General features: G+C 50.3%; 1 protein-coding gene across 3 annotated transcripts; it reads left to right on the top strand.

The window, feature by feature from the left end:
* Positions 1-369: 369 nt before the first annotated feature.
* Positions 370-25,571, top strand: OTUD5 (OTU deubiquitinase 5). Of its 3 annotated transcripts, none has more exons than XM_064483152.1 (9): positions 370-1,743; positions 10,613-10,703; positions 18,282-18,346; positions 18,434-18,590; positions 18,686-18,834; positions 22,086-22,289; positions 23,791-23,992; positions 24,081-24,194; positions 24,492-25,571. In XM_064483152.1, exons 1-9 carry the CDS (start codon positions 1,150-1,152, stop codon positions 24,614-24,616), a joined length of 1,701 nt encoding a protein of 566 aa, XP_064339222.1. In that variant the 5' UTR covers positions 370-1,149; the 3' UTR covers positions 24,617-25,571. The 3 variants fall into 3 exon arrangements, with proteins under 3 accessions (XP_064339222.1, XP_064339221.1, XP_010995163.3); XM_064483151.1 differs by having other exon boundaries at positions 371-1,743; positions 10,610-10,703; XM_010996861.3 differs by having other exon boundaries at positions 372-1,743; positions 10,610-10,703; positions 24,495-25,571.
* Positions 25,572-26,863: the final 1,292 nt, after the last annotated feature.

The raw sequence follows: 26,863 nt of genomic DNA on the forward strand, positions 1-26,863 counted from the left end.
TCTCATTGCGAGATGCTGGTTGATGACAGAGCTGGTTCATAAACTTTGCTCGATTCAGGTAAACTCAGTTCCAGGGGAGGGGCAAAAAAAAAAAAGAAAAAAACAGGGGGGGGGGGGAAAGGCTGTGCCGCGCCTGCGCACTAGCCACAGGGGCGAGGAGGTCAACGCGAGGGCGAGAGCGCGGTGGTGCCAGAGAGGGCGTCTACTTCCCAAACACCCGCTGTCCCCACGGTGTCCGTCTGTCCCAAGGTTGGCCCGTCCAACGTGAGAGACGGCATGTCTTAACCAATCACGCAGAGCTCGGCCTGTTGCCAGGGTGAAACGGCGCCCGCCTCTCCACCGGAAGTGGATTTGCAGGTAGGTGGAACAGGAACTGACGCTTTAGGGGGTTGCTAAGCCCTGGGAGTGTTGATATTTTCCAGTCAGTCCGGCTGACTGCGGCCAAGTTGGAAGCCCGGAAGGGAGGTGATTTTAAAATTGTCGCTCGTGGGGAACGCCACACTGTCCTGTCGCAGAACCCACGCCTGCGAGTCAGAGCCCCGGGGAGAGAAGTTAAGAGCGGGACAGGCCGACGAAAGGAAAGGCAAGGAACAAGGGTGCCGACATTGACTGAAATCTGAGACGGTGGGCAGGGAGGGCGAACGTTCGCTTCTGATTGGCCCGTGGCTGTCATCGAGGACCCACGCAGCCGCTTTGATTGGTTGGTGCTCGCAATTGTTGTGGCGGCGGCGAAGATTTTGCCCACGTACTTCCGAACGAGAGGCGGGGCTGTGCCCCGGCGCGCGTGCGCAACTCCCGGGGCCCCACCCGGTAGTTCAAGAACCTGCGAGGGGGCGGGGCGAAGAGGTGCTTGTTTTGGTTCTGTTTCCTTTGAAGCCGAAGGCCGGAACGAACGTAGCAATAACTTGCTGGACTTGGAGCAAAGGCTACGACAGGCTCGCCGCGGTGCCTTCATCTAGGACATCACATCCGGGTTCTCCTGCCTTGTGACCCTCGCACCGCCGACGGTTCGAGAACCGGTGCTGTGATCTCTTTATCCGGGTCCCGCCGATCCCGTCGTGCTTCGCGCACCACTGTAGCCCCCTCATCCGGGTCCTCTCCCGGCGTGCCCCGCGTCGGGTTTGCTGGGGGGTACTCGGTGCTGCCGCCATGACTATTCTCCCCAAAAAGAAGCCGCCGCCACCCGACGCCGACCCCGCCAATGAGCCGCCGCCGCCCGGGCCGTTGCCCCCAGCGCCGCGCCGCGGCGGGGGTGTAGGCGTGGGCGGCGGCGGCACGGGCGTGGGTGGCGGCGACCGCGACCGTGACTCGGGCGTCGTGGGGGCCCGTCCCCGGGCCTCGCCACCGCCTCAGGGCCCGCTCCCGGGGCCACCGGGTGCGCTCCACCGCTGGGCGCTGGCCGTGCCGCCCGGCGCCGTGGCGGGCCCCCGGCCACAGCAGGCCTCTCCTCCTCCTTGTGGGGGCCCCGGCGGTCCCGGCGGCGGTCCGGGTGACGCGTTGGGTGCAGCAGCAGCGGGCGTGGGCGCGGCGGGCGTGGTGGTGGGCGTGGGCGGCGCCGTGGGCGTGGGCGGCTGCTGTTCAGGGCCTGGCCACAGCAAGCGGCGGCGTCAAGCCCCTGGGGTTGGCGCGGTTGGCGGGGGCAGTCCGGAGCGTGAGGAGGTCGGCGCAGGTTACAACAGTGAGGACGAGTATGAAGCGGCTGCAGCTCGCATCGAAGCTATGGACCCCGCAACCGTCGAGCAGGTATGGGCGGGGGGTGACAGGTGAGTGGGTGTGGTGGATGGGATCCCCAAATTGGGTAGGGACCTAAGGAGGGCTCTTTGAGGTCGTTTCAAGGGGTCTACATCTTCTCTCAGAGCCTGGTACTCCTTTTCCCTGCTGGTGGGTGCGTGAAACACCCTCTTCCCTCAGCCAAGGATTTGGAGTTAGGGGCCCCACAGAAGATAGACGACTTAAAGATGGGGTCTGTGGTCTTTTCTAGGACCCATCGTTGTTACTCTGGGCTGTGGAATCTCATCATGTAGGGCTAATAGGTGGAAACTCCCCAGGAGAGACAGGCAGGATGGAATGCCTCCTGAGAGGGGAGTCTCATGATTCTCCAGAGGACTTTGGTCTGTGTTTGGTGGCTTGACATTTCTTTTCCTCTGGGATAAGAGTCTAGGAGTCTCCCTCCGAGTAACACAAGGTGGAGACATTAGAGATGTCTGAGTGTCCCCAGGATACCTAAACCCTTTCAGGGGTCTGAGGCACTATGAAGGACAACCCCCACCTCCTTCTCAGGGAGGTACAGCACAGGACCACACAGCAGTGAGGTCTTAGATTCCTTCCAGAAATCAAGGGCCTGACACACACCATATGCATATCCCCCTAAGATTCCCTTCCCCTTTGGGGACAAAGGTCAAAACCAACACCCTGGGACCAGAAACTCTGCTAGGGTAAATGAGATCACCTTGTAAGTGACAAGGATCTGTGCTTCGTTTCAGTAGTCTGAGACTTCCTTGGAGACAAGAGTGTGAATCCCTCTCTAGGAGCTTAAGCTTCTTTTAAGGGCTAGACCATCCTCCCTCCCAGACCTGAGCCTTTCTTCAAGAAAATGAGGCTCACTGTTTTGAATACTGGAGCCTGGGGTTCCTGCTGCTTATGGACTGGGGCTTTCAGAGACTGGGTCTGAAGCCTCTTCGGGAGACTGATAGCCCTCCACAGAAGCCTTTAGGGGATTTTTCTCTTCAGGGACTGGTGTCTGAGTGTTCTCTTTGGGGATCTGAGACCCACTGTGCCAAGGACACTTGAGCGCACCACTCTCAAGGACAAGAGACCCACACATACCTCAGTGACCAGTGTGTCTCTAGAGATGAGGTCCAGGTTACTCCCTCAAGGAACTTAAGTTACTTCTCAGGAACAGGAGGATTCCCCCCACCAGAATTGAGTCCTGAGACCCCTCCCTTGGGGGCATGGATAGAGTCCCTGGGGAGTAGGGTCCTGAGTCTCCCCTCTCAAGTTTGAACTTTCCCTCAGGTGCGTGAGACACCTCCCCCACCTTAGGACCTGAGACTTGAGCCTACCCTGAGAGTACTGTCACCCCACTTCAGACAGCATATGTACACCCCAGTCATAGAGGCCTTTTAGAGACATAAAATTTCCTGCTTTGGTGACTCGAGCCTAAGCCCACCATCCACTTGTGAACCAAGTCCTGAGAACTGCTTGTTCCCTTGGGGACATGGGTAAGGTGAGATTCTGAGGGAAAGAGTCTGAGCCTCCTCTCAGGGGCCTGAGCTTCCCCTCAGGGACAAGAGATCTTTCACCTTAGGGAAGGGTTTGGGTCCCTCACCCCTTTGGTGTGAGGTCTTCCTCAGTGTGGCCTGAGACCTCTCCCATTGGGCAGAACGACCTGGGTGCTCTTCACAGTCTTAAGAACCTTCTACCTGAGCCGGCTCAGTCTAGGAAGTTCCCCTTTCTATGAGAAGGTTGTCGGTTACTGAGGAAGACTGAAGTCTCTTCTCAAGAACCAGGAGATATTCTGAATCTCTCCCTGACCCAGCTGTGCTTCCTTCTCATTTCTAGGATCAGGGAAATACTCTGAGCTTCCCGAATTGCTTTCAATAAGCCTGTTTCTTACTAGAGACAGAGAATGGGTTTGGGACACCCCCACTCCAGGGAAATTCTCCACCCACATTCCTCTCCCCCTTTGCTCAGGTGAATCTTTTTGTACTTTACAGGGGCCAGGGTCTTGTCGTTAGTCCCTGTCCTTGTTCCCTTTCCACCCATTACTACTCCAGGCAGGATAAAACATCTGCCAAGGTCAGGACCAGGAGTTGCTGGTTAGGGTAAAATGTGCCTTTTCTTCTCCGCTGAAATAGGAGTGATACTTCCCTGGTCCCAGGGACAGAGAGGAAGAGAAAGTCACGTGCTGCCGCGGTGACTAGAAAGACACCTCCTGAGACCCCCATTGCACCTTTTAGGCTGAGAGTCCCTCCCTTGTAATTGTCCCCCTAAGAACATGGAAGTAAAGCTCTGTGGTTGCATGATACCTTCCCTTCCCAATGACGGGAGAGGCTTCCGTGTCCTCCCACTTCTTGGGACAAAAGGAGGAAGAAGATGCATCTCCTTGCCTCCCCTGGTTCAACTTGGGGTTGAAAGAGGGAAGATTATTCCTGGTGCCCCAGGCTTGGTCCTGAATCATCACTGGGGGCATTTGTAACCTGGAGGCCAATTAGATCCCTTGGGAAAGAGGGGAGTTGTTGAGAGGGATCCCAGATGGTGAATGTGGTCCTTGTTGTGACTACTCAGACTTCCTGTCTGTCCTGATGCTGTGACTGTATCTCTACTGCCTTTGGGAGCCCTTTTGGCACCCTGGGGTCTCAGTGCTGGGAAGGTGGTGTTGTCAGGGGTTTCCTTTCCCAGGCATGGCTGCCTTGCCGAGAGTCTCCTCTGTGCAAAGAATGACTTGAAAGTGTCCTGAGCTTGAGGACCCCACAGAGCATTTTAAGAAGGGGACCCGTGTGCTAATGTGGTAGGAGAAATTGAAACTGGCACTGTAACCAAGGTACTTGGGTTCCCATTCTGGCTCTGCTGGGGCTTTGCTGGATGAACCAGGAAAGTTCTTCCTGTGCTCTCTGGGCCTCAGTTTCTTTGTTGGTCAGGTAAGGAGCTGGTGAGGAGGTATCACTTAGCTTTGGGATTTTAAAGAGCTCACACCAAAGCCCTTTGAACCTGGAGGTGACAGAGAATGGTGGGTGTCTTTTGAGGAAGAGCTGGGTTCCTCCCCTCTCTCCTCTGCCCCTCTGTTCCTTCCCAGCTAACGAAGCTTGGTGGTCAGGACAAGCGCCCTGGTCAGTGTGAGGCTCAGGGTTGGTGAACAGTGATTTTTGTGGTTGCTGGACTGTGGTGAATAAGCTCAGGGGTTGCCTGTTGGATGGTATGGAGTTAGAGTCGTGTGTAGAAAGAGCTTAGGCTTTGGAGCTGGGTGGGCCTGAGCTCAGACCCCAGGGTCTCCTGCTTAGCTGCCAAAAGTCCACCCATGCCAAGGGTTATTGAGAGTCTGAATACCTGACCTGGTCCACCTCATTTCTTGGCTGATTCTTTTCTTGCAGTTTCCCCAGGATCATCTGGGTTCTTCTTAAGAGCCTTTGCAACAACTGATTTTTGTTAGCAAGGGCCCATTTGGCATCTAGGAACCTACTGATTTGTCTGGGGAGGAGGCAGATTGGTATAGCAGGAAGTGGTCCCTGCCTGGTGGTCTGGGTTTGAGTCCTATATCTTCTGGCAGTTCCCTTTTCTGGGCCTCGGTTTCTCCATCCATAAAATGGGTAATGGTGAAGAGGGAGGTTGGACTCATTGTTCTGAAGCTAGTTGTATTCTCTTTAATTCCCTGCTTCCTACCCCCTTTGAGTGGGGCCCCTTGGCTTTTGTGGGTGTGCTATGAAGTTTCAAGCAGTTATCGGCTTCCCTCTCCCCAGCCAGTGCTGTAGGCCCTTGTGTGTATGCTTCTTTTTAAACAGGTTTATTGAGATATAATTCACACATCATACAGTTCACCAGTTTAAAGTGTGCAGTTCAGTGGTTTATGTTTATGTTCACAGAGTTGTACATCCATCACCACAGTCAAATAATTTTAGAACATTTTCTTCACCTCAAAAAGAAAGCCTACATCATATCATCATCATCATCCCCCAGTCTTCTCATCCTCTGTCAGCCCCTGGCAACCACTAATCTGCTTTTTGTCTTGATTGATTTGTTTATTCTGGACATTTCACATAAATGGAATCATACAGTATGCAATCCTTTGTGACTTGCTTCTCTCACTTGGCATAACGTCAAGGCTCATCTGTGTTGTGGCACGCATCAGTACTTCATTGCTTTTTGTTACAGAATAATAGAATCTTCTTTTTTTAAATACCACCCCCTCACCCCCCACCCTCGCAGTGGTCTGGCAATAGGTTTGGGACCTTGCTCTTTTCTGATTCCTCTGCCCTGGAGAGCTTGTGTTAATCCTTGGAGAGCAGTATGTCTGTGTTTCTCATTGGATGAGTTTGCCTATGTTTAGCCCGTGGAGCCGAGCCAGTGTTCCTGGGTGTTTGAGGGGGAGAGAGGGGTGGTCTTGGCACCAGGCTTGCTGGGACAGAGCTGTGAAGCCCAGAATACTAAACATCTCTTGGCCATGGGCTCTGGGAAGACATCTGTCCATGAGCTGCCACTGCTGCTGCCATCTCCCCCTGCCTCCTCCCCACTTCAGTGGCAGCTCATTCATTGATAGGCAGGGTCAGCAGCTTCCCAGGCTGGGAGGGAGGATTCCAGACCCCTGCAGCCTTAATTCTAACCCTTTCCTTGGAAGGATGCTAATAAGATGAGTCCTGGGGGATGGGAGCCATGCCATGTTGCCCAGGGCTCACACCAAGGAGTGCTACAAGGCGGTTGTAATCATTTCCTGTGGCTGCTGTGACAAATTACCTGGGTGGTTTAAAATAACAGAAATTTATTTTCTCATAGTTCTGGAGGCCAGAAGTCCAAAATCAGTTCTACTGCACCAAAATCAAGGTGTTGGCAGGGCCACACTCCATCCAGAGGTTCTGGGGGATAATGCAGTCCTCTTCCAGCTTCTGGTGGCTGCCAGCATTCCTTGGTTTGTGACCACATCACTCCAACCGCTGCCTGGCTTCTGTGTATGGGTGGTCTCCTGTTCTATCTGTATCGTGTCTTCGTTGGCTGTTCTAAGGACACTCGTGATTGCATTTAGGTCTTACCTGGATACTCCAAGATAATCTCCACATATCAAGATCTTTAACCACATTTGCAAAGACCCCCTTTCCTTATGAAGTAACATTTACAGGTTCCAGGGATTAGGGCCTGATACCTTTGGGTTGTCGTTATTCAGCCTACTACAAGGGTGTTCTTGTTTCCCTTCCAGGGAGAGGAAGAGAACTCATGAAGTGCTCTCCTACTGGGCAAAGTCCTGTAGTATTTGTTTGTTCTATATCCCTATTATTGGGAGGTTTGTTATCCCATTTCACAGATTGGAAAACTGTAGCTCAGAGCAGTTCATCACATGGTTAATAATTGAGGGGATTGGTGGAACTGGATTGGAACCTAAGTCACTTGGGTCCCACAGCTTGCTTCAACTTCTCTTGTGCCTTTGGACCAGTAGATTGCAGAGTCTTGCATCTAGGATTCCCTGGTGTCAGAGAGCTTTGCCTGGCCCCTTTCTGGAGGCTCAGAGGTAGGGAGGGAGTTACCCACAGGCTCAGCAGTGGTCTTGCAAGATTCAAGATCTGGACTTGACTTAGGCCAGAGCATTGATGTAGCTTAAATGTATCTGTGGTTGGGCCAGCTCTCACATCTCACTCCCATCAGCTCTTTCTTCCTGGGCCATTTTCCTGAACAGCTTCTAAGTTGGCACCTACCTTGGAGGCTTCTGTCCAGCTAGGGGAAGGAAAAGACTGTGCTAGAAGCGGGACTCTGAGCTCTTTTTGGAGTCCAGGATCATGACCTCCCTGTTTCCTCCCCTCAGAGAGACAGAGAAAGGGTTCTGGAGCCCAATTTCCAAAGGCTGCTGGTGCCAAAGCCAGTGGGTGGCTGGCGGTCTGACCTCCAGATCCAGGTCCAGATATCAGTCTGGCAGCCCTTGCACATGCTTGTGCGGAGAGTGTGCTCAGACCTCCATTTTTAGGGACAAACCAGGATTTTCTCAGGAGGGGCTGCCAGGTATATCTCCGTGGTGTGGCTCATGGGGCTCCCCTTGTTGCCTCAACACTAGGCTTTGCTGGTGCCCAAACCCCAGTTCCTTTCTCCCTTTGTGAAATGAAGATGATGCTTTCTGCCACCTGGGCTGTGGTAAAGACAATTAAACGAGGTCACCTTTTGCATCTGGTACCTGGCATGGGAAGGCATTCAGCTAATATGAATTCATATTTTTTCCTGGCCTACTTACCTGCCTACTCCTATCCAGGACTTTAGCTCTCCTGAACTCATTGTTGGGTCTCTGTCATCCTTGGGGTGGCAGAAGTGATTTCTTATCCAATTAACAAGCATTTCTGGAGGTTTTGGTGTTTTAATCCTTTACTCAGGTGGCATCTCCTTTCAGCCTTAGTGACTAGCCAGGTCTCTTCCTCTGTTTCACAGCACTCCTGTGTTCACCTCTTTCAAAGCCCTGCTCACACTTGTGTGTGATCATCACCTGTTTCCCTGTCCCTCTAGCAGTTTATGAACTTAACGAGGTTGAGACCAAGTCTGATTCATTTTTTTGTCCTCATCACCAGCCCAGGGTCTGACTTGGTAGCTGCCAGGTAAATCTTTGTTGGATGAATAAGTAGGAGCTCCTCTTGTCTTCTTTGATCCCTTTTCTCCTCTCAATCCCCACCCCCCCCCCCACGCACACATACTTGAGGTCAGGAGGTTGCTGTGTGCCCTGGTTTTTTGGAACTTCTTCTGTCCAACCTGGGGCTGTGATCATAGTTGCAGCTTCCCTCCTGGAGACCCCTGGCTAGGGTAGGCGCCTTAGTGCTGGGAGATGGCTGACCCTGTAGGACAGAGATAGGGGAACTGGCTTGAGTGTGCTAGTCCATAGCCTCTGGGGAAGGAGGGACTGCTGGAATGTTGCACACAAACAAGAGTCTTTGTGCTGCCTATGGAAGCCCATTAAGGGCTTCCAGGTGCCTTTATCATCTCTGGAAAGCCAGCCACACCTTCCTGGAGTGTAAGCCCTGACAGTGGGGCTACTGGGTGTTCCCTTGTTACCCCTTCTTTATCCTTTCCTGTGTAGCCACTCACCTGGGACTTTATAAGGGCTTCTCAGTTGTACATCATCTGTCTCTGCTGGTCTCAGCCCTTCTGTTACTGGTGAGCCCTTCTGTCACTAGTGTGTGGTATGTTGTTTAGAAAACATTTTCAGATCCTGAAGCTCCTCTGAGTCTCTTGACAGCTCCGTCAAGCAGATCACATATCCCCAGTCTGATAGGAAACTGAGGCTTGGGGAGTTCAGGTAGCTTATCTGAAATCATAAAGCAAGTAAATGATAGAACTGGGGTTGGAACCTAGAGCTTTTGACCTCTAAACCTTGTGTTTCCTACTTTGCCAGGAATTTCTCTCACTTGAGCTGGGCAAAAATGGCCTGCAGAGAGGTGATCCTTTTTGTCTGATCGGCATTAGCCCGGATACTATAAATCCCTGGGCTGGGTGGTGTCCTTGAGGAGGAGCCTTGAGATTTCTGGTCCCTAGGCCTGATGCAGGCTTAGACTGGCTTCTTCTGGTGGCCAGCAGAGGGCGCAAGGAAGCTGGGAAAGTCAGCTGCTTCTGGTTTGTTTTGTTTTGAGATGGAAAATATGTTTTAAGTGACACGTGTACTTTTTTTTTAATAGACTTAATTTTTTAGAGCAGTTTTACGTTCACAGCAAAATTGAGCAGAAGGTGCAGGGAGTTCCCATATACCCCCTGCCCTCACATGCCGAGCCTCCCCCATTATCAATGTCTCCCACCAAAGTGGTACATTTGTTACAATCGATGGACCAACATGGACACATCCATCACTCAAAGCCTACAGTTTACATTAGGGTTCACTCTTGGTGTTGTACACTCTGTGGGTTTGGATAAATGTGTAATGACATGTAACCACCATTATAGTGTCATATAGTGTAGTTTCACTGCTCTAGGTGTCCTCTGTGTTCTGCCTATTCATCTCTACATTGTTTTTTTTAATCTGAAAGTACACATTTGTACAGGTTTACTTAACCCAAACCTTCAGAGTCAGATGTGCTTTGGAATTTAGAAAAACTTTAGAATCTGGGAAAGACTACTGGTGTGTATATTGTGTATTATGTAACATCTCCGGTGGGGTCTGTAGCAACACCTCTTGATTAGACAGCTGAATGTTTCTGCATAGGAATGTATGCATATTCATCTCCATAGGTTCTTGTCAGCTTGGGTCAGGTTAGATAAAGACTTGGTTTTTAAAGCTTTTTGAATTTTGAGTAAGGTATTGTATATATATCTTATCAAGGAGGTGGTGAAGTAAAATCACCTGTAATACCAACCCTTAAGGATAATACTTTGTTGTATAGCCTTCCCAACTTTGTGTGCATGTGTTAAATGTGTTCAATCACAAGTGAGATCATACTTGGCATACGTCTTGCCTTACACAATGTATCTTGGAATTCCCTAGCTATATGTGGGGCTTGAGATCTAGGCTCTTGCCAGTCACTCCCTCCTCAACATCTCCCCTAAAGTGGCTAGAGGTTCCCCAGGTGAAACTCCTTGAGATAGAGCCATGTTCTCCCCCCAGGCACTTGCTGAGTCTGGGCCTCTGGCTGCCTTGGGGAAGGCCCAGCACTGGATTCCCAGCATGGTCAGCAGGGGTCAGAATGCAGATGGGGCCTCTGCCCTCAGGACAGCTGAGGCCCCTCTGGGAGCAAGTCTTCTGCTTACACAGCAACTGAGTTCCCTAAAAGAAAGGGTCGCCTCCTGCTCCATGTGCACGGAGTGGTCAGGCAGGGCTGAGGGCTTGACCTTGCCCAGTGTCCTCTCAGCTAATCAGCTGGGCCCCTTGGGAGCTCAAGGGCAGTGCCCTGGGGAGGGGGTACAGGCCTCTCCTGTTGCTGACCCCCCCCCCTCTTCCCTCCAGCAGGAGCACTGGTTTGAAAAGGCCCTGCGAGACAAGAAGGGCTTCATCATCAAGCAGATGAAGGAGGACGGCGCCTGTCTCTTCCGGGCTGTCGGTGAGTCTCTGCCTCAGCCTTCAAGGGCCTAAGGCTGCCCCTGAGCTGTGTCCCAGTTGTTAGGAGTAATTTCCATGACAGGGTTGCGGGCAGAGCTAGCTGGTTTTTTAGGGACTCCAGGCCCCAGTCTCGAGTTAGTATCTGGCTTCTAACCCTCGGTCCTGAAGCAGTGTGGTGCTGTGAGAATAACAACAACAGCAATGGTAGTGATGAAATAACATTACTTAGGGAAGGGCGCTCTGTCAGGCACTATAGGGAATCCTTTGATTCTCTCCCAAGTTAGGTAAGTATAGGACACTTGCTTCCAGTTGACAGATGAGAAAAGTGGCTCAGAGAGGCTCGGAGTTGGGGAGTGACTTATCTAGGGTCAGAGAGTACTCAGTAAAGTCGGGAGTCGCATTCTGGATTAGGTTAGTCTGAGGCCCATGCTCCTAACCACAGCACGTTGCTGTTCAGTACAGAGAATAGTGAACCCTCATGTACCCATCATTCATCTTCAAAATAGTCATTAACATATTGCTAGCCTTATTTCATCACTACCCCACCCACTCTTTTTCACTCTCCTGAAACGAGTATTTTTAAAGCAGAATGCCAGCATTAGATCATCTCATTCGTAAATATGTCTGTATGTTTCTCTGACAGATGAGGACTCTGTCTTTCTCCTTTAACATAACCAAAATGCCATTATCATGCCTAACAAGATTAATAATTCCTTAATACCATCTACCATCCAGTCTGAACTAGATGTTTGAAGCACCTCTGGCTCTGAATCTGACACTCAGTAAGCAATTGTGAGGTCCTGTGCTGGTGTCCAGGGAAAGCTGGAAGTGTGATCTGATCCTCCGATATCTGGAGCTCTGATATCTCCCGAGGAAAAGTACCCTCCAATAGGAGCTTTGAGCTGGGAATCAGAAGTCCCTTCTAGTTCTGGCCCTGACTCATAACTTCCATTTTGCCATCTGTGAAATGATGTTGATTCTGAAGGGCTCCTTGAATCCCTTCTGGGTCTGTTATTCTCTCAGTGTGTGGGTACCCCTCATGTCTGCTGGTGGGCTAGACTGACTCAGGCTCCACTTCTGGCTGTACCACTGATTCTTGGTGTGCCCTTGAGCACACACATCTTTTTTTTGTCTTGAACCTTAAACCAATTTTCCTTGTCTATAACATGAGGCTAAAAGACACCATGTTATAATGGTTAAATGAGATTACTTTAGTAGATCTCTTTAGTGTCTGACATATAGTAGGCCCTCATGGGACAATAGCATTGATAAAGCCTGAATGCTGTTTTCAGTGGTACCTCAGAGCCACGAGTGTTTAAGTGAGTGAAAGTTAAGTGGGGTGAGTGGTTGTCTCCCCATTCTACCAAGCAGAAGAGGTCCCCGCAGTGGACTCTGGTGGGCTGGGAAAATTCCCAACCCTCCGATCCTGTGGCTCAAGTCTATGTTCTCCCTGGGATGTTCCCTAGAGAAAGAGCTAGGTTTGGGGTTATTTTGGACCAAAGGAAGGCAAAGAAAGAAAAGGTGAGGGCCCATTAGGTACTAGGCCCTGTGCTGAGACCTTAGGCTGGATGTGGGGTAAGCAGGGCTGCTGGAGGAGTGAGGGTCAAAGAGTGTAGCTGGGCATGTGGGTCTTGGGTGGTCTTTGAGGCAGGTCTCAGGGCTAGTGAGGACCTGGCTGGGCAGTAACCCACGTTAAGAACAATATTTGTGTGTGTTCATCTAGCTGTTTTCCTAAAACACACTCTGACCCTTCCCCCTCTTTGGGGCCTTCCAGTAAGGGGCCTGAGCTTACAGGAAGAGCTGACCACGACAGGTTGAAGGCCTTTCCCTATCAGCACAATGGCTACACATTTTCCCTGACTGGGCTGCCCTTGGCTTTTCTCCGTAAAACCTCAGAAGCCCCACGGCCTCTCCCCCAGAAGTACATGACTCTTGGGTCTCTAGGCCTCATCTGGAGGTTTCTCTGGGGCAGAGCACACAGGACATGTACCTGGGAAGGGAACTTTGTCCTCAAGCTTTCTGCTGCTCCTCTGTTTCCAGCCTAGCTTGGACAGGGACAGGCGGTAGTTGCCCTAGGCTCTGGTAAGAAAGCCTCCGGGTTCTAACTTCCCGCCACACATTGAATAGTAGAAGGAGCACATAACTGAGGGTTAGAGTTGGAGTGGGGATTGCGGACACAGAGGACGCTCTGTTCCTTGACTTTGACTGTTTGCTAGGCATTCTGCTGGGTGCTTCACGTTGACCTGCAAAATTGGGATTGTTATCCCATGAGACAGGAATGAAGATTGAGGCTCAGGAAAGGGAAATGACATGCTCAGGGTCATTAATGGCACAGCTGGCATGGGAATCCAGATGTCTCCAAAGGACACATTCTTTCTGTGACCCTAGGAATGCCCTAGCTTCTTAGTTTAGCTATCAACTGGCTGGATGACCTCAAATGTATTCCTTGATCTCTCTGGGCCTTACTTCTTCCAGCTAGGAGGCTGTAGTCCTCTACTGTTAGGAACCCTGAGGCAGATGGGTTTCTACCCTCTATTTTGCCTCTGAGATCTGGGTGTCCCTAGTGTAAACCAGTATCCACTGCTTGTGCCCAATTCTCTCTTCCGCCACCCCCTATTGGAGATTTGTGAGCATCAGCAAAGACTTGGGTGGAGTGGAAGTGGGAGCCTGGGTCTCAGAGGTATCCTGTGGTCCACCCTGCCCCTGCTATGCTCAGATAACCTCCTCCTAGAAACGTGAGTCTGCATCTCTCCTCCCTCCCTCTCCCCATATGGCTTTGACTCAGCAAAAACCTCTGGCCCTGGCCCTGGCCTTGGTCTTGGCTTCTGTGGGCAGAGTAGAGGCCACACGTGTCTGTGCCTGCATGGGCCATGGGGATGCAGCTGGGGCTGTGTGTGTTACAGTGATGGGGCTCAAACATCAGCCAGGCCCACTGCTCTGGGCCTTTTAGTCTTAGAACATGGGCTATCAGCATTGATCTCAGATCAATTCTGACTGTTTCATAAATGGGAAACTGAGGCCTCAAGAGGTAGCCAAGGCCCTATTATCTAGGTCATACAGCCAGTATCAGAACATTGGTGTTTAAGGTTGAACCAGCCCAGGAGAAGAATCCCATGGGCCACCATGTACACCAGCTTTCCTTGATCTCTCTCTGCCCTGCCTCCTTCAGTTTTCCCATCTTTGCAGTGGGGATTTTTTTCCCACCCTGGCTGCCACCCCTGCAGTGGGAATTCTTGAGTAGAGTAGCAGGCATCTCTGAGACCAGACTATTGAGAGGGCCGAGTTCTGTTGTCTCCCCCACTGAGAGTGAGGCAGTTGGGGCCATAGGCCAGGTATGTACCACAGCTACTTGACAGGCCGGTGCGGCCTTTTTCTTGGTTCATCTCCTCAGTGGATCCAGGAGAGAAGTGGGGAACAGACCCGGTCTTGTCTCCCCGTGCTGCTATGTATACACACATTTATGTGGTTTGTTTTCATATTGCCTGCAGATACCAGACTTCCTTTTTTGTCCTCAGTGGAACTTGCTGTGGCTCTTCTAGCAGGCAGGCAGGCAGCAGCCTGGCAGGGAGGCAATTCCCAGGTGCCTCTAGAACAAATGGTAGGGCCTTGTACTTAAACTCCTTTAGATAGTCCAGGCTCTCCTGTCTTGCTCATCCACATAATTCCTCAGCAAATACTGACTACATTTTAGGAAGCCTGAGGAGGAAGGATTACAGAGGTTTGAGAGACCTTCTCCCGGGCAGCAGGGGAAGGAGGTTGAGGCAAGTCTGTTAGAGCTAGTGGCTACTCCCCTCTCCTACTAACCCCTGGCAAAGGCTAGGAAGGAGGTGAGGGGTTGTTCAGCCTCGCATCTTATCCAGCCTTTAGTCTTGCCTGGTTGGTGACAAGGGCATCTACTTGTTGAGTGTGATTATTCTCTGTAGTTGTGAGGGTTGTTGTGTGGCTGTTTGACTTCAGGGAACATCTTTAGCAGGATCTGCTGGCTCTGTGTGTGCACATGTGCATTTCTATGCTGGTGTCTCTGTATGTTCAGAGAAAGGACAGAAGTGGGGTGTGGGAGGGTAAAGTTCATGCTGACCTCTGTGGCCCTAGTGAGGGGTACAGCCCCTGATACCTGTAATCTCTGCCCACTCACAGGCCTTTCCTGGGTTACAGCTGCTTCCTGCTTGTGCTGGTGGGGAAACTGAGGCAGGCAGGATCAGGCCTGGCCCAGGGAGTCAAGTGGCTAAGGTGACAGCTGGATTAGAGGTGGTGGTAATGTCACCTGGGGAATCAGTGCTTGAAGTTACCAGTTATTCCTTGAAAGCCTGGCCTCTGGGCTCTCCTTCACCCTCCCAAATGTGTGACTTTGGGCCAGCTGTGCCATATTTCTGTACTCAGTATCCCTCCTGGGTAAAGTAGGGTTTTTGGGTGAGGATGGAATGTGAACCTTGAGCCTTGGTGGAACCAATTTTCATATTGTGCTGAGGCTTCCCGAGCCCTGTTTGGGTTGGGGACAGAGGTGAGGTAGTGGGGGACCCCCTTCCAGCTGGACTCTGGGAGGGAAGAGCAGGTGCAGATTGCCCACAAGTGCAGTGTCAGCAAGAGGAGGAGGAGTTTCGGTTTCTATAAAAACAAGTGCTCTGAATTCCCCTACCTCTGCAGGTCCATTGGGCCCTTTTCCCCCACCTTAGCCCCCACTGGGAAGTCTACCTCAGCCCCTAGTCCCATGTTCAAACCTTTTGGGAGGAGAAGGGCTTTCTAGAGGACAGAGGTGGGGCTGGCAAAGTCAGACAAGCATCTCTTCAGTGAGGACTTCCTGTCTTCTTAGCCCTATACTGGGTGTTTTTCCTGCCTTATGTCACTGAAAAGATTCTTCTACTCTACCTCATTGGCAAAGTAGTTGCTCTGTTTCCTCAGTTCAGAGATGCACATTTTATTCCACATTGATGATCTCCAAATTAGGGTACATCTTATAGTCAGTGAAGTGAGTTCCCCCCTCCAAAAGCTATGATTAAATACACATACTGTATCACCTATCAGTGCATCTTAGAATTGAGGAGAGAAGGCGATATTTTACATTTTATAGGTAAGTAGGAAAGGTCATACCTTGCCTGCACTTAAGGACCCTATTTTGTGAGGCCTATGTTATTGATTTGATGTTATTTAGGTTGCTAAAGATTTGAATTACGGGCACAGAAGGTAGACCTGTGGACCTTTGGATTCAGTAAAGGTAGAGAGCCAGTCCTGCCTGCACGAGGAGGGGCAGCCTAGACTCCAAGTTTGGGGCTTTCCTCTAGCTGAGGAAGTGCAACAGAAATGAGGAAGGGCTTAATAAGTGGTTCCGGTGACATTCTAGCTGACTTATGGGTGGCTAGCTATCTGAAGGAGTCATCGTTCTCCTTGTGACAAACAGAGCCCTGTCTCTGGAACATTTAGTATGCCTTCGGTGTTTGGCAGACCACCCCCTATAGTCTTGACAGCGCCCCATGAGAGAAAGAGGAGTTACTCTCCCCACTTTATGGATGAGGACATTGTGGTTCAGAGAGGTTAAAGGCCTTGCCCAGTACCACACAGCTAGGAGGCAGCAGAGCCTTTCTACCAGGCAAAGGGGTCAGTGGCAGGGAAATGGGGGGAACCTCTGCCACCTCCTTTCCTTGTCCAATAGTCTCCCCTCTTTCCCCCAACTTCTTGCATCTGGCATCTAGTTCAGGTAAATCTATCTCCTACGCCTGGAAATGCCTGTTGACCCTTCCCTAGGAACATCTCAGCCACCTCCCTGAGCTTGGTAGACTGACTTCTATTTAACCCCTTCGCTCCCATCTCAGTTCCTGTTTACTGCAGCTGCTGACAGCCCTGTCTCCTTGGCACCCCAAGTTTATTCTACAGAAATAGCTCCTCAAGCAGCTCAGGCAGCCACAGTGGGTTCTGTGGTCCTGGCTTCTAAGAAAGGCAGCAGCAGGGGGCCCCCAGGCTGTGCGCGGGGCATGTGACTTGCTGGAAGTACCGCTGGGGGGGGGCGGGGGAGAGCGTGGCCACAGAACCCACATCCTTGTTTACATCGGTGAAGGGGCTACCCCTTCCCGCCTTCACAACCCCCACTCCCCCTCACCTTCAGTTCTGCACCTCCAAGAGGACTTGAGACAGACATGGGCCCCATTTTCTATCTCAGAGCGGCCTTTTACTCCTTATCTCACAAAACCCTCCAGGGAGGGACGGGTAGGGCAGCGAAGGTGTTCTTCTGGTGATTCTTCACTGAGGAGGTAGACTGGCTGTCATGCAAGTACTCTGCAGTGTTCCCTGCGGGACCTGCCCCGGCCCCAGTGCCCTAGGGAGATCCCATCAGAGCAGCGGTCCTCTGGGGAGACAAAGGGAAATTCCCTCTTCATCTTAGCCAGAGGGCAACAGGCGTGCCTCATCTTCAAACCCGCTTTAATTTCCCAGGGAAGTGGCTTCCTGGCTCCCCCAGCCTACCCATCCACTCAGCAGACTGTTCCAGTTTCCTGCAGTGCATCAGGCTCTGAGCAAGGGGTGGACTTGGATGTAAACCACCCTCTGCCCTCAGTGGGGGGAGCCCAGTGTGATCAGGCAAATGACGTCTGCACACACCTTTGATAAAACTGGTGATAGAGGTGCCCTGAAGGGTGGGAAACTGTCTTAAGAACTCATTGGTGTTTGACAAGTAGGCAACCGAAGAGGATGGAAAGAACATCCTAAAAAGAAGGAACCACATGTACGAAGACCTCAAGCGAGGCAGAGGGAGCCTAGTTCTTATTGTGACCAAAACCCTGACGCCTGAACCCATTTGGGCCACAGGCTGCCCTTCCCGAATTAAGCTTAAGTTTAGGTGCATATGTGTTTTATCTCTCTTATAGACTACATGCTTCTTGCAGATAGGGACAGGATTTTACTCACCTCAGTGTACCCTACATTCAGGCCCCACCACAGGAAAAGGGGCTGTGAGTGACTGCTCTGTCCTAAGCCCAGTGCTAGTCACTTCACACCTGTCATCTCATTAATCCCACAAGAGAATTAAAGGAAGTTACCCAGCTTGATCCCATTTTACACGTGAGGCAAGTGAAGTTCGGAACACTTGGGTCGTTTACCTCTGGTCATTTAGTTTGCTAGTACCTACCACAACCATTTTTTCCTTTCCATTTTTTAAACCTATAAAGGCCATGCTGATACCTGAGAATCTGGAAAACTGAATTCTAGAGTTGAAGCTGTCACAGACTAACTTTCTGTATGACCTTGGTCAAGCCACAAACTCCTGAGCCTCAGTTTCTTCATGTGAAGAGTGAAGGGTGGGGTGGTGCTTAAGGCCACTTGTGGGATTTGTAAATGTTTGTTGACAAACTCATCTACCCAAGAGGCCTGTGGTTTTGTCCCTCTCACCTGTACTCTTGTTCTTAAAGACTGTCCCTGTCTGCCTCTTTTTTCATGACCCTATTCCAGCCTACAAGGCCAAGAACTTTCCACACCTTGGGGTAGGAAAGGAAGTTTCCCTGGCCCCCAACCCTCCAGCCCCAAGGATATTCTGTGACTCGGAACTCTTCTCTGGTGGCAGCTCTGACCCCAACCTCTCCTTCTGTCCCCGCAGCTGACCAGGTTTATGGAGACCAGGACATGCATGAGGTTGTACGAAAGCACTGCATGGACTATCTGGTGAGACCTTGCAGAGGCCTTAGGGTGGGGGCAGAGTGGAAGGATCTCCTCTCCACATAGACCTTGACCCTCTGATCTTTTCTATAGATGAAGAATGCTGACTACTTCTCCAACTACGTCACAGAGGACTTCACCACCTACATCAACCGGAAGCGGAAAAACAACTGCCATGGCAACCACATTGAGATGCAGGCCATGGCAGAGATGTACAACCGGCCCGTGGAGGTGTATCAATACAGCACAGGTACTTCGGTGGTGGGTAGGTGAGCGACTGATCATGCCTGGTCTGAGGCTGCCCCGCCTAGGCCACTGTGGGCGCTCCCTCCTCTTTCTCTTCAGAACCCATCAACACATTCCATGGGATCCATCAAAATGAGGATGAACCCATCCGTGTCAGCTACCATCGGAATATCCACTACAATTCAGTGGTGAATCCTAACAAGGCCACCATTGGCGTGGGACTGGGCCTGCCATCATTCAAACCAGGGGTAAGGAGATCCCTGTGCTCAGAATGGCTGCTGAATATAGAGGCCAGAAACCCCTGCTGGGGTCTGTTTTGCCCCTGGCCCACAGAAATGTCCTCTTCCCTTTTCTGAGTTTGCCCCTAATGCCTCATCTCTGTAAAATTAGGGAATTACCCAAGGTGATCTCTCAGGGCTCATTCTGTGGTCTCAGTTTACCTGTCTGAGCTGGCTCACCCATCTTTTGTGCCTGTTGAGGGTTGGCATTTTGGGATATGGAGCACATTTGGGAACTGTGAGCCAGTGCTTGGTCTGGGGGTCTTGACACCCACATGGATCCTCCTCCGAACCTCAGCAGGTACAGACAGCTGTGGTCACAGAAACTTGGAGTGCCGGCCTGGCCCCGCCACTTACTGGCTGTAGGACTTAGGGCAGATTGTGTAAGTAATCTGGCTGGCAGCTTAGCCGATGCAGAAAGTGCCTAACACTGGACCTGGTGCCTAGTAGGTGCTCAGAAGGTGGCAGTACGTTTTCCCAGCACACACTGACAGATTCTCATTCTCTGTCTATTCATACACAGTTGCCTGCTGGGGGTTTTGATATCTCTTCTATTCAGGTTTCACTTCCTACAAACAGAAAGTGCTCCTGCTTCATTTTGGGACACATACCCTAATAACAGCACACTCTCCAACATAGAGGGGTTTTTGTTTTGTGTTTTAAATAAATTTTTAATATCAGAACAGTTTTAGATTTATGCAATTACTGTGCTTAGAGAATTCCCATATACCCCACTATGATTAACATATTAGCATAGTATGTTTGTCAGTTAATGAACCAATATTGATATGTTAACTAAAGACCACACTTTATTCAAATTACCTCAGTTTTTCCCTAATGATTTTATCTGTTCCATGATCTTATCCAGGATACCATATTAAATTTAGTTGTTGGGTCTCCTCTTGACTGTGACAGTTTCTCCTGATTTCCTTGTTTTTGATCTGTTTACAGGCTGTAGTTTTACCTTTTCTAGAATGTCATATAATTGGAATCACACAATATGTAGTTTTTCCAGTGGCTTCTTTCATGTAACACTGTACATTTAAGATTCATCCATGACTTTTTGTGGTTTGATTGCTCGTAACTTTTATTTTTTCTTTTGTTAGAAATGTGAATGCCCTAGTGTTTTTTTTTATTTAATTAAAAAATTATTGACTTAAGAATAGTTTTAGATTTACAGAAAAATTGAGACAATAGTACAGAGTTCCCATATACCCTCCTCCCCCTTGCACACTGTTTCACTATTATTAAGGTATCAGATGACTGTGTACATTTCTTATAATATACGAACCAATATCGATATATTATTATTAACTAAAGTCATCATGTCTCCTTAGGCTCCCTTTGTGACGGTTTCTGACTTTCATGTTTTTGGTGACCTTGACAGTTTTGAGGAGTACTAGTCAGGTATATTGTAGGATGTTTCTCTTGGAATTTGTCTGATGTTTTTCTCATGATTAGACTGGGTTTATGGGTTTTAGGGAGAAAGATCATAGTGGTAAGCTGCTGTTCTCATCACATCATATCGACAGTATATCCTATGAACATGATTTATGACTGCTGATGTTGACCTTGATCACCTGACAGAAGTGGTGTTTGTCAAGTTTTCTCCACTGTAAAATGACTCTTCCTCCATCCCCACCTCCTTTTCCATGCTGCACTGTTTGGAAGGAAGTCATTATACACAGCCTACACTTAAGAAGTGGGGGTTATACTTCATCTCCTTGAAAGCAGAGTATCTACATAAATTCTTTGGGATTCTTCTGCAAGGGAAATTTGTCTCTTGTCCTCCATTTATTAATTTGTTCAATCACTTATGTATATCAGTATGGACTCAGGGTATTTATTTTATGCTTTACACTTTGGGTTATAATCCAATACTATTTTTATATATTTTGATGCTCAAATTGTTCCAGTTTTGGCTATTGGAACCTCTTTTAGTTGGTCCCTGCATCTCTTTGAAATACCCCCATCACTCTGGTGGTGATTTTTTGCGGTGGGGAGAGGTCTTGGGATTTTGTTTTGTTTTAGTTTTGAGTGCTTACTTTCTGGCACTACAAGGTGCTGCAGGCTCATCTTGTGTATTTCCTGCCTCAGTCCTAGAACCAGCTATTTCTCCAAGGAACCCTGATTCCTTTTATTGGAGAATTTTATTAGAAACCAAGATCTAGGTGATCTGGGTACTGAGTGTGCTCCTTGCTACTGGGGTATCCTTGCTTCTAGGCCCTTTCAGCTGACAGAGCAAGGAGGTATATGTGTGTATACTAATCTGTGTGTATACACATTATCTAGAAATGTTTCTGTATGTAACCATCTGTCTCTATATGAAGCTGTAGTTCTTACCTGTATCCTCAACTGATAGGTACCTTATTGTTTTAATTTGCAATTCCTAATAACAAATGGTGTTGAGCATCTTTTTGTGTGCTTACTTGTATATCTTTTCATGAAGTTGTATGTTTAGATTATTTTTGCACATGTTTTAATTGGCTTATTTTAACGTAGAGTTTTACATACTTGGGCTGTTGCCCATGGGTAAAAAAAATTACATTTTACATCATTACTTAGTGCACACACACACACATTGGTATGTGGTGTGTGTATGTACATTAAAATAAGTATCACTGAGCAATACTTCAATTTATTCCCTGGGATAGGCACTGATATTTTTCATTATTTCATTTTAAAAAATCTGTTGTGTCTCACAGCCTGACAGAGCACACTCTGATACAATGTCCCACAAGTCATATCACCCCACACCATACTAGCACTGTCCTCTTGTCCACTTAAATGCCCCAATACTTCCTCTGCCCTGTGCACACACAGCTAACTTCTGAGGTGGTCTTTTCTCCTTGTCCCATTTGGGAATAGGTGAGGAAGGCCTCAGCAATTGAGTTGTCACTGGGTGAGGCTTCTTTAAATTCCGGCCTCAGCTGGAATACACCTGGCTACCCCAGACTTAGTACTTCAGTGAGATGTTTTGGGGTTGGGAGCAGGGCTTCTGAGTGTAGGAGTTTGAAATGACAAGTCCCACAACCCAAGCCTGCCTTCCCCCAGTCCCTGATGGATAGGCAGCCTGCCCAGGGGGGTGCTTAGTAAGAGTACCTGCCTCCCTGTTTCCTCTCTTCTAGGCCTGTGGGCCCACCTCCTCTAGCCAGTTCTGGCTCTTGGCCAGACTTCAGAGTATCACCCCACATCCCTGTTCCTCCCACACCCCCTTGTAGTTTGCAGAGCAGTCCTTGATGAAGAATGCCATAAAAACATCAGAGGAGTCATGGATTGAACAGCAGATGCTGGAAGACAAGAAGCGGGCCACAGACTGGGAGGCCACAAACGAGGCCATTGAGGAGCAGGTGGCTCGGGAATCCTACCTGCAGTGGCTGAGGGATCAAGAGAAACAGGCCCGCCAAGTCCGTGGCCCCAGCCAGGTGGGTCCTGGGCTCTGTTACTAGACTGGCCAAGAACCCATTACTTCCCATGTTCTGCCCCAAAACAGGCAGAATAAAATTAAGCGGTTTTGACATCTGGTAGAGAAGGAACCTCCTAACCCTAGTCTGTACAGGATCTTGGCCTTAGTCTTGGCATTGTGCCTTAGAACTTTTAACATCTGTGCAGAACAAGCTCTTTTTAAGGAGTGAGGGAGGGCAGCCATTGGTAGTGACATGCAGGATTCATGGGTAGTTTCAGAGGGACAAGCTTTTGCTGGATGTTCTTGTGTGCCAGGCTCTGTGCTGAGGATGTAAAATCAGGTCCAGGCCGCTCCACCCTCAGTGATCTCCTATCTGTTGAGGGAGACAGATGCATCAGTGGAATCCTTGACCCTGGCTGGGAGACCAGTGAAGGTGGGGGCTCTGGTCAGTCTTCATGCAGAAAGGTTGAATTTTTAAGTGGGGCAGGGCAGACAGGCATTTGAGGAATCACAAGGAGTTTAGAGTGATTATAGATGTTGTCAAGAGCTAAGTAATGCATTGAACAAATATTTATTGCAAGTCTGTGCCAGGCAGTATTCTCAGTGTATGGGGGTACATTGGTGAGCCGGGCAGTCCCAGATCCTTGTCTTTTTGGTGCTTAAATCTTTGTAGAGTGTAACAAAATAAACAGTAAACATAATGAATAAATTAATTGAGAGGTGGTACGGATGGAAGATGTAGAGCAGGGTAAAGGGTATGAGTAGGGCTGAGTAGGGCTGGGAGTTCACAATATTAAGTTGCATTGTCAGGGTCAGCCTTAGAGCAGGTGAGATTTAAGCTAAAGCTTGCAGAAGGTGAGGAAATTAGTTAAGTGCCTGAGCCAGGGAAGGCAGAGGGCCAGCAGGAGCAAAGACCCGGAGGTAAGTGCATACCTGGTGTGATTCAGGAGCAGCCCGGAGGCCAGTGTGGCTGAACAGAATGTGGTAGTAGATGGAGTTAGAAAAGTGGGGTGGGGGGAGCAGATTGGAAGGGGCTTTTGTGGGCTGTGGTAAGGACTTTGGCTTTTATTCTGAGTGAGGCAGAAGCCATGAGAGGGTTGTGAGCAGAGGAAGAATGGGATCTGACGTAGGATTTAACAGGATCCCCCAGACTGCTAAGAGTAGAACGGAGTCTAGGGGGCAAAGGTGGAAGCAGGGGGACCAGCCAAAGAGAAGGCTGCTGTGGTATTCTTGGTGACTGATGATGGTTCTGGCAAAGGAGAGGGTGAGAAGGGGATAGGTTTGGATTTACTTTAAAGGTGGAGGTAACAGGTTCCCTGTCAGATTGGCTTTATAAGGATGTGAAAGGGGGTTAAGGAGCTTACCTTCATCCTGTGGTCTGTTGTGTGACTAGGAATGATGGTGGCCTATGTAGAAGCTGTGTCATAGCCAGGATTCTGGTGTGGAGTGAGCCCTTTGGGGATGGGGCAGAGGAGTTTTGCATCTGGTGTTGGTACTTACCTCCTTCTCTCCCACCACAGCCCCGGAAAGCCAGTGCCACATGCAGTTCTGCCACTGCAGCAGCCTCCAGTGGCCTAGAGGAGTGGACCAGCCGGTCCCCACGGCAGCGGAGTTCAGCCTCGTCTCCTGAGCACCCTGAGCTGCATGCCGAGTTGGGCATCAAGCCCCCTTCCCCAGGCACTGTCTTAGCTCTTGCCAAACCTCCTTCACCCTGTGCACCAGGTCAGTGACTCGCTGGCAGGGAGCGTGCAGGGGTTAGGAGGTCCTGCCTAGGTCCTGGGCCCTGCCTCTGACTCTCCATCTGCCCCAGGTACAAGCAGCCAGTTCTCGACAGGGGCCGACCGGGCTACTTCCCCCCTTGTGTCCCTCTACCCTGCTCTGGAGTGCCGGGCCCTCATTCAGCAGATGTCCCCTTCTGCCTTTGGTAAGCCTCCTCTGTCTAGGGGCCAGGGACCAGCTGGGAGTTGGGGAGAGATGGAAGAAGCAGAAAGTCCTGAGAGGGAGCTTCTGGAGCCTCTGGCCATCTCCCAGGGAAAGAGACTTTCAGGCTCAAGGGTCTGTCCCAGAGGGGCTCTGAGTGGGGTGATGTGGGCCCAGAGGAGCCTTTTCCTTGGAGAAAGGAATGAGATCCCTGGATGGGATCTCTCCAGAGCCAGGGGTCAGTGAAGGGCAAGAAGGCAGGCTGAGAGTGCTCTGTCATCCTTTTTCCCTTCTTGCCCAGCAGGTCTGAACGACTGGGATGATGATGAGATCCTAGCTTCGGTGCTGGCAGTGTCCCAACAGGAATACCTAGACAGTATGAAGAAAAACAAAGTGCACAGAGACCCACCCCCAGACAAGAGTTGATGGAGACCCAGAGACTGGAGACCGTCTCCCAACCCCCACCACTCCTGCCCTCCGGTGCCACCCCACCTTCTTTGGCTTTCTTCCCTCTTGCCTTCTTCCTTCTTCCCTCTCTCCCCTCCTTTCCTTCCCCACTTCCCTCTGGCTGGCCCACCCCTGCGCGCCCTCTCATCGCTGCCACCACCACCATCACCTGTCTCTTCGCCAGCTGATATGCCCTCTTGCCCCCTGCACAGCACCATCCCTGCATTCCACAGGGGACTCGGGCAAGGGTGCTGAAGGTAGGCGAGAGGCACACAGAGACAAACCAACTGGCAGCCAGGCAGCCCCTGAAGACAGACATTCAGACAGAGGGAAGTCTCCCTGCCCCCAGTTCTTTCCAAGATCAGAAAATTGTCACCCCACCTCCACAGTGATGCCAGGGAGGTGGGAGGAAGAAGTGGGAATATCCCCTTCCCAGTACCCCCAAGAATGTCTGAGCCTTCAATGTTGAATTTTTCTTTATTAAAATGTACTTTTATCTTATAAAATCATTCAATCAAAAAGTGATGTAGACAACAGTATTGGCTCTATGAAGGCGGCATCTCTGGTTTGGGGGCAGGCAGGCCATGGGGCACAGAGGGGGCACAAAGATGTGTTTGTTGTCCCTGGCCTCCAGCTCTGTGGAGGTGGGCAGGGTCTAGGGCGTGAGCCGGGGATGGGGACGAGGGGGGCAGGTGTCAAGTGGGCTTTTTGGACAATGAGACTGACCTCGCTGCATTCCTTATGCTTCCACCTCCACCACTAGTCTTTTTCGGGGTGGGGGGCACTTTTGAGGATCATGGCCGCCGCCCAGGATTTGAGTGTGGGGAGTGGGAGCAGCCTCAGCAGATGGGGCACCCGTGCCCTGCAGGTGTCGACAAGATCCGCCATCTGTAATGTCCTTGGCACAATAAAACCAAATGTCAGTTTCCCCTGAGCACCTCTGTTCTGTGTGGGGCAGGGGGTGGGTGGGCCTCTGGGCAGAGGCGGTGATGGCACAGGCCTTGGCTTGACCTCTGGGGGCCGCATGCTCTCCAGTAGGGTCTGTGTGGGGGCCCAGAGTTTGTTCATATTTGATTCACTGCTTACTAAACTACCTTCTGGACGTGTTACCACCAAGAAAGCTCTGTCTTTGCCCGCTGTCCCTGCCTCGGTATTGGCACAGGATATAGCCTGCCCACCCTATTTCCTGGGGTGTAATGGGAGCAGAGAACTGTGAGCTTGAGGGCAGGGACTGAACTTCCAACTTCTCTGACTGCCTCTTGTCCCGTATGTTTTTGCTCGCTCTTTGTGATTGTTTGATGAAGAAATGCTTTAAACAGGCACAATGGTTTCTTATTAGCAACATGAGTTTAGTGGAAGTGACCAGAGGGGACCCCCTCACTGGGTTTTAGAAGCTAGGGAACAGCTAAACCCTTTTTTGTTCACATTCCCCAGTTCTGTTGATAACTTCTGTCCCTGCCCTTCCTAGGGGTAAAGCCCAGGTTTTGTCAGTTGTCTTTTTTGATGTCCCTCAATAATGGGGTACCCCTATGGAAGAGTGTGTGTCCAGTTCCACAGGTGAGGGTGTGGCTGTCTGCAGGGTGTCTCTGGAATCCTCTGGTCAAGCACGTGTATGTTGGAGAGTTGGCTTGAAATCTTGGCTTTTTCTAACTGTGACTCACAACACAGGCTCTCAGTTTCAAGTGTCCCATGTACTACCTCACACTCTCTCTGGCTGTGAGCATTGAGAGAGAGTGCATATGGTCAACATAATGTATGATGGCACGGTGCCTGGCACATCCTGAGAGCTCAAATGTAAGCGGGTATTATTTGTTATCCTGATGTTGAAGTTTCTGCACCATTTGGCCCCTGCCTACTTCATCCTGCTGCTCTGTCCAGTTTCCTTGGCCTTTGCCTGGAATTTGGTCTTCCCCTGTCCCAAGCCTCCAACCTTGTCTTTCAAGATGGGTAGAGGGTCTTCTTCTGAGAAGCCCCGTGTGACCCATCTATATTCTCACCTCTATCTACAAGTATGTCTTTAGTCCCTCCCCGGTAACTGTATTATCAGCTTCCTGGGCAAGGGCTATGATGCCTGACTTATCTGTGTATCTCTTAATATCTGCACCCCCTCTAGGGCCTGGCAGGCTTACAGTAGACCCCTAATAAATGTTGGATGAATAAGGGAGAGTACATGTGTATATTTGCTTTTTGGGTGTGTGTTGGGGGGTGTGCACGTGCACATGTGAG

This window comes from Camelus dromedarius, chromosome X (genome assembly GCF_036321535.1).
Source record: "Camelus dromedarius isolate mCamDro1 chromosome X, mCamDro1.pat, whole genome shotgun sequence".
Lineage (NCBI taxonomy): Eukaryota > Metazoa > Chordata > Mammalia > Artiodactyla > Camelidae > Camelus > Camelus dromedarius.

What these genes read in the sequence shown, in the direction of transcription:
- OTUD5 (XM_064483151.1), top strand. Translation starts at nt 1,150, where the DNA reads ATGACTATTCTCCCCAAAAAGAAGCCGCCGCCACCCGACGCCGACCCC. An exon ending in CTGTCTCTTCCGGGCTGTCG is followed by an intron (nt 10,704 to 18,281) that starts GTGAGTCTCTGC and finishes CTGTCCCCGCAG; the next exon opens with CTGACCAGGTTTATGGAGAC. An exon ending in AAGTCCGTGGCCCCAGCCAG is followed by an intron (nt 22,290 to 23,790) that starts GTGGGTCCTGGG and finishes CTCCCACCACAG; the next exon opens with CCCCGGAAAGCCAGTGCCAC.